Consider the following 7,091-nt stretch of genomic DNA (forward strand, 5'->3'; position numbering starts at 1 on the left):
TTGCTTACATTTTACAGGTTTCTGACTCAACCATCCTTTCATGTAATGAATTTCAGACTCCCACCGTACTCTGAGTACAAAAAAGATTCTCCTCAACTTTCCACTTAAACTTCTACCTTTTTTTTATTCATTCACAGGATGAGGCCATCACTGGCATTTATTGCCCATCCCTAATTGCCCAGAGGGTGGTTTAAGAGTCATCCACATTGCTGTGGGTCTGGAGCCACATGTAGACCAGACCAGATAGGGATGGCAATTTCTTTCCCCAAACGACATTAGTGAACCAGATGGGGCTTTCCAACAATCAACAATGGATTCATGGTCATCATTAGACTCTTCATTCCATATTTTTATCGTCAGAAGTCACAAAACACCAGGTTATAGTCCAACTGGTTTATTTGAAATCACAAGCTTGCGGAGCGCAGCTCCCTTCATCAGATAAAGTCACACTTCACTTGATGGAAGGGCTGCACTCCGAAAGTTTGTGATTTCAAATAAACCTGTTACCCTAATCTGGTTTCATGTGATTTCTGACTTTGTCCAACCCAGTCCAACACTAGCACCTCCACATCAAGATTTTTATTGAATTCAGATTCCACCATTTGCCATGGAGGATTCAAACCCGGGTCAGCAGAACATTCCTTAGGTCTCTGGATTAATAATCTAGTCATATTACCACTAGGTCATCACCTTCCTGTAAACCTCTAACCTTAAATCAATATTTCCTGGTAATTGACTGTTCTTCTTTCGATCCACATGTCATAATCTTATACACCTCTATCAACCTTTGTTTCTCCAAGAAAAACAACATCAGCCTATCCTATCATTTCTCATAGCTCAGACCCTCCAGCCCAGGCAGCATTCTGGTAAATCTGCTCTGTGTCAGGGACAGGATGCAAGGATTTGGGGTTTTGAAGTGGCTTAATTTATTATCAGGATTAGTTCAGAATTTAGGAAGGTAGCTTTTGACAATTAAGTCTCAAGGTAACTGAAGCAAAAAGAAATTCAGTAGTAGCAAGGAAAAAATAACAGAACAGGTATGTATATATGATGCTTAGTTCTTGGTTAGACAGCACATCCATTTGCTTTGGAGTTTTGTGGGAGCCGAATAAGATTACTTTGGAAAGGGATACTCTCCCAGTTTAAACAGAATGAAAGGAGATGCTGAATATTAACTCACCGCAATTTAAAATTATGTATCAATTGTTTAGCAGTAGATAGAAAGGCCACTATAGCTTCAGTTACAAGGTGTTGAAATCTTACAGGATATTGAACTTGAACCCCATCTCTAACATTCAAACTCATTTTTCTTTTATTGAATGAACTAGCTGTCTGTAGTGATGGATATAATTTACCTCTTATTGGAGTTGCTTTTTGCTTATGATTCTCTAAATATTACATGACTCAAGTAGCACACCAGGAAAGTTGCATAGGCTCAATTCTCACAAAAAAAAATAAAAAGCCTCCAAACTCATGAAGGGAACATTTTCACACATAATTTATATCTTGAAGTAAATAAAAATGTTAAAATACCCTTCCATTTTTACAGCTCATGTACAGCATATATGTCAGTGGCACCTTATTATCATAAAACATAAGATTTAAACAAATATTCACAATGCTCTTTGTCAAGTAGGTTTTATAGTATAGCAAGGTTGCATTGTTTAATGAGTAATTTGCAAATGTAAGTAAATGCCTAATGGCAGTGGTAATGGATAATCTAACAGCAGCAGTTTTCAGTGCAATGTCTTGTGATAAGAGAAAGGTATTTTCTGCCAAACAGCCAAAAATGAAACAATGTAATTTGTCAAATTATGGTGATTGAAATGTTTCAAAACAGGAAATTACAGCAGTGAGATGTTTTCACAAAGGAATAGTGCAAACCATCTGTTGATAATTAATTGAAATCATACATATCATAAAATCAGTAAAACATACATCAATCACAATATATATATTCTTTTAAAACATACAATCAGCCTCATTATAACTTGTCATGATATTTTATGGATTTAGGAGTGAAATCTCAAAATCTGCTTTGTGTCCTGGACTTCCAGAAAGGAACATCAGATGCATAGGCATCAAACACCAATACTGTTCTGAATCAAACATTAGGTTAGCTCTACTTAACTGCAACAGAATGAAAAATTGCAAAGACTTGGTGTCGGATAGGTGAGCGATTCAAATTGCAAATGAATGAAGCCAGAAACAAAATGTAAATGAACACATTTCATTCTGTTACAATTTTACATTCTAGGGGCCTGATTTTTGCTCACTCAAAAACAACTCGCTTCCACAGATTTCAAAACGGATCCAAAAAGTGGGTTAAATTACAGATTCCCTCAGCAAGTGTAGAAAGATTGTGAAATCAATTACATATGTATCAAAGGAAGATAAAATAAATGCTTTCTTCAACTTTATTGTGTTAGTCCATCATATTTTTAATGCTTCTATCAACACTCATGTATCTAACTTAACTAAAGTACACAGAGATCACTGAATAGGTTTGATACTTAAACTGTGAAACTCAACATTAACTAAAAACAAACCTAATTCAGAGCCTTTGACCATTATTTAGTTTTATTAACAAAAAAGAGAGAAAATTATCCAGAGGTTATTTGCTACATCTTCTTTACACCAGTGCTGCTTCCTGAGACTTAAATCTTCATGAATTTGACTTATGTTTAGTCTTAATAATTAGTTTTGACCACAAACAGAAGATTTGGCAGTACGTGAGGTGTTGTCACTCCTGTCAGGTCAGTGCTTTGCTTCTTTGGTGCTGTGATAACCTACCTGAGATAAGCAACTCACAACCTTGTAAGAAGCAAGTTGGATGCAGCTGAGACTGGGGCCTGGATTCTATTCTTCCATTAGCTAATTTTAATCATATAAATGATACCTAATATATGATTACACTTGAACCACTGTTATGTTTCTAAAAATTAAAGAAATATTATAAAATCAACGAGTTTCAATTACAGCTACTAAAATATTGTTAATTTTGGTGCAATTCTTGGTATTGATTGGAGACTTTAGTCATTGTGAACAACTGTTATTTCCTGAAAACTAATCTTGTAAATAATATGAAGAATTAAGGTACTTGGCATGTCACATTAATTTTATAGTGCTATAGAAAAGTATTGAAAATAGCAAAGGCCAACTGTGAGAACAGCAAATGGAAATACAACATTTAAAAATATTGTGAAGAATATAATGTTTGAACTAGAAAATACAGCCTTGAGCAGAAAATTGGTAAAGAAAGAATTAGCAGAATGAAAAACAGATTCAAAAAGAGGCAAGTTTTAGAAAGGAAAACTAAAGAAAGAAACCAAATGCATTAATGACATGAGAAAATGAACAAATTACAGAAATGAGAATGGGGATGAAAATGCTAAAAGCTCAAGGCGAGCAAGCTGGGGCTAAATTAAGGTCAAATGAAACAAATGAGGTGGAGGAATAAAGACAATTCAAAATGGCAACAGAATTTTTCAAAATTCTCTTATAAAAGGTCAAAGGTCATGAATTATATGGCTCTGTAATTAATATGTTTCACTACTGTTATTACACACACAATACCCATAAGCCACATTACATTTTTTGTCTCTGATTTTGCAATGTTAAATTATTTTACATTAACCCACAAGACACATACAAAGAATGTTACTTAATTTAAACATTAATAACAATCAAGTACACAGGGGTTCTTTGGTATTATGCCTTCAATCAATCTTATGCTTCCCATCAGTCAATTTACTACATCAGATGTTAACCTTTTAGACTAATTACAAAGTATCCATGTTGAAATTCAGTGCATACTTGGACTTCTAAAAATAATTATTTTCAATTTCAAGAAAGCACAATTGAACTTATGTAAATTGGGAATTGTACTGTGATATACATTTTATATCCAAAATGTTAATGAGATCCCACACAATTATTTTGCCAGATGTAGATGTATTTCATTTTGTACATACCTCAACCTCCTAGCAGTAAGGAAACCACTCACATCATGTCACATTTTTAGGTATCACAGGAAATGATTACAAAAAGGACAAGAAACTCACAGTTAGGGTATGAAAGACAGAAGTAAACAAAAATATTGTAAACAATATGATCCATAGAATAAACATTTCACACATTTTGAAAGGTCTGATATTAACTTGTTCTGTTCTGAGCAAGACAGCAGTCTACTAACACAGGAACAGACATCCACTGTGTGCAGTTCTGTAGAAATGTGATTGGGCAACAGAAATAAACATTTATTAAGGGTGCAGACACCGAGACCTAATGTGAATCAACCAGAACCAAGTTGTGGGGCTTAAGGGAAAGTTGAAGGGACTAATTTGTACAATATTCAAATGCTAACTCTTTCATGCATTTCCAACAGTCAATTGATGTGTATTCTGTCACCTTAGATTAACTCAAAAAAATTGTAAATCTCTCTAGTCAGATGTTAATTAATCGATTCAAAAGATTTTGTTTTAAAAAATACAAAAGGAGTCTAATGCTCTCAATATATGTTCTAAGGTTGTAGTCTATGATTTCTACATTGGTTACTTCAGAAACAAAGCCAAATGTAAGATAATGTGCAGACTTTACAGTAATAGTATTATTTTCTTTTGTAAATTGTATTGAAAACACCTTCAACGTTAAAACACGAGCAGCAGAAATAAATTAAGGACCATTCTGCCAAGGGTTGATCCATCGCTTGGTGAACATCAGAGGGCACTCCACTGTTGCAGCCCACAACTGCTGTTTCATCTGTTGCCTGGTAGAATTTCCATCGCTTAAATCTCAGACATAAACAGACACAAATAGTCATATAACGCAGTAAGGTTCCCGCGGTAACCTAGATTTTCGACAATAAAGGATGTTGGTGCTGAAACAACGTCTTAGCTCCCGGTTGGAGAAGATGCAGATGAAAGGGTTGACCCCAGCCTGGACAAAAGTCATCCAGACCGCAGCGGTCAGGTAACCCCGGGGAACAGCGGGGCCCTTCACAAAAACACGCCAGTAACATGCGACCAGGTATGGGCACCAGAGGGCCACGAAGAAGAAGGTGATCAGGTAGAACATCCTGCCTATTCTCTTCTCGGTTTTGAACTCGTCCATGACCAGCAGCCTCCTCCTCATGCCCTGGCCCTGGGGGTTTTGCCTGATGCCCAGCAGGGTAGGAGGGGTAGGTCCCCGGCCGAAGCCAGCGATCCAGTTGGCCGCCGCCTGCCCAGTGGCCCCGGGCCCGTGGAAAGTCCAGTTTTGGCTGACGGCGGGCACCAGCTGGACGGGCTTCATCTTACGCCGGTCGTAGACGAAGAAGATCAGCTTCAGGTAGACAATGTGCGTGGCCAGGACGATCACCGCGAACATGAGCATGAAGCCCAGCGAGTCGTTCACTTTGAAGTACCTGTGCTCGAAGATGCACTGCTCCTCCTCCCGGATGAAGGTGTAGGTGCCCACGTCGAAGACCGGCGGGAAAGCCATGGCCACCGACAGGGTCCACACCATGCAGATGACCGCCAGGCACGTCCAGAAAGTCAGCCTCTTGGAGTAGAAGCGGTGGTGGGCGATGGCGATGTAGCGGGTCACACTCACACAGAAGAGCATGAAGACGGCGTGGAAGCAGGACAGCACGCCGACGAAGGCGACCACTTTGCAGCTCAGCGAGCCGTAGGGCCAGGACGAACCGTTCTTCACCGAGAGAAAGACGAACGGGAAGCAAACCGCCGAGCGGATGATATCCGAGGAGCAGAGGTCCAGCAGGAAGTAATAGGGAGCCCGGTGGAGGGTTTTGTCTTTGATCAGGAGGAAGGAGATGAGTAGGTTTCCCAACACGCCGACCCCGATGGTGAAACCCAGGGATGTCAGCTTGAAGAATGTCGCCAGAGGAGACACATTTTCCAAAAGGTTCTCGCTGCTCCCAGTAGGTGCATGGCTGTAGTTCGCCATAGATCCCGTCAGTAGGTCTCTGGGAATAGATTCAACCACGGTGTCGAAGTATCATGATGGAAGGGGGGCAACGGCACTTAAAAATCATATAGCAAATAAAAACATCCAGCACCCCCCTCCCCCTAGCCGAGCTCCTATCTGTGAATTAACAGATGTAGGTGGTGGGGGGAGTGGAGGGGAGAAAAAAAAACATTTAGCGATAGCATGTCCGGCCCTATCCGGGCACCATTCCCATTTAAAGGCATCTATCATATCCACCCCATCGGGTTATCGGCTCAATCATTTACAGTGAGGGACCCTGTAAAATGAATCATCATATTTTTTTTTAAAAAGTCTCTCATTCCTCACAAAAAAATCCATATACAGATTAACATTTGTGAAATACGGCTTTATCGACTTTTGCAAAATAAAAAAAAGACGCGAATTCAACAGAGAACGAGAGGGTAAAACACGTACCTGTGTGTGTGAGTGTGTGCTGTTGTGTTATCAGGAGTTGCTGTCTCCTGCTGCTGGTTTGCTTGCTGGGAGTGAATGGATTGCAAGTGGCTGGAGCCGAAACTGCGCACCAAGCCTATTTGTAATCCCTGCCGCGCCTTCCCCTGTCGCATCTCTCTCTCTCTTCCACAGACACACACACACACACACACACACAGAGCAAAGGCAAAGGACGCCTATATGCAACACGTCCACTCCATCGAGAACACGATTAACGCTAATTTATGTTACTTCAGCCCAACCAGGCATTGAAAAGCTTCACAGGCGGCTGGGCCTGGCAAAGACAACCTTTAGTGCATCGCTGCGTTGTCAATTTTAAAAATATTTCACTAGTTCTTCGCTGTTAATTTGTTGATACAGATTCTATTGGAAAACTTAACACAACCATTTCATTAATGAACCTTTACTATGTATCTTCTGTAGGTCTATTAGTATGCATAATATGTGAGAGTGCATAATGATCACTGCACACACCCAGGTATCATTGTGCATAAACTGATCTGAGGGGGCTAAAGTGCTCATTTTGACTAAATATTAATTAAGTATAAAATTAAAAACAGAAGTTATTTTGTTCCTCCCTTTGTGGATGCTAATATTATTGAAGTTGTTCAGTATAGTTTTTGATTAATTGTATTGCAAGGTTGCAAAAA

At 39.2% G+C, this 7,091-nt stretch overlaps 1 protein-coding gene across 1 annotated transcript; it reads right to left on the minus strand.

Annotated features, from left to right (window-relative positions):
* Window positions 1–3,301: 3,301 nt before the first annotated feature.
* Window positions 3,302–6,672, minus strand: gpr85 (G protein-coupled receptor 85). Its single transcript, XM_048607403.1, has 2 exons — window positions 6,403–6,672; window positions 3,302–5,965 (listed from the first exon to the last, which is right to left on the minus strand). The coding sequence occupies exons 1-2, from the start codon at window positions 6,552–6,554 to the stop codon at window positions 4,819–4,821; spliced, it is 1,299 nt and encodes a 432-aa protein (XP_048463360.1). The 5' UTR covers window positions 6,555–6,672; the 3' UTR covers window positions 3,302–4,818.
* Window positions 6,673–7,091: the final 419 nt, after the last annotated feature.

Source organism: Rhincodon typus, chromosome 18 (assembly GCF_021869965.1).
Source record: "Rhincodon typus isolate 14 chromosome 18, sRhiTyp1.1, whole genome shotgun sequence".
NCBI lineage: Eukaryota > Metazoa > Chordata > Chondrichthyes > Orectolobiformes > Rhincodontidae > Rhincodon > Rhincodon typus.

Excerpts from the sequence above, each read along its gene's own strand:
- gpr85 (XM_048607403.1), bottom strand. The coding sequence starts at position 6,554 with ATGCGACAGGGGAAGGCGCGGCAGGGATTACAAATAGGCTTGGTGCGC. Across the intron at positions 5,966-6,402 it reads GCACACACTCACACACACAG|AGACCTACTGACGGGATCTA; the intron begins GTACGTGTTTTA and ends ATCTATTCCCAG.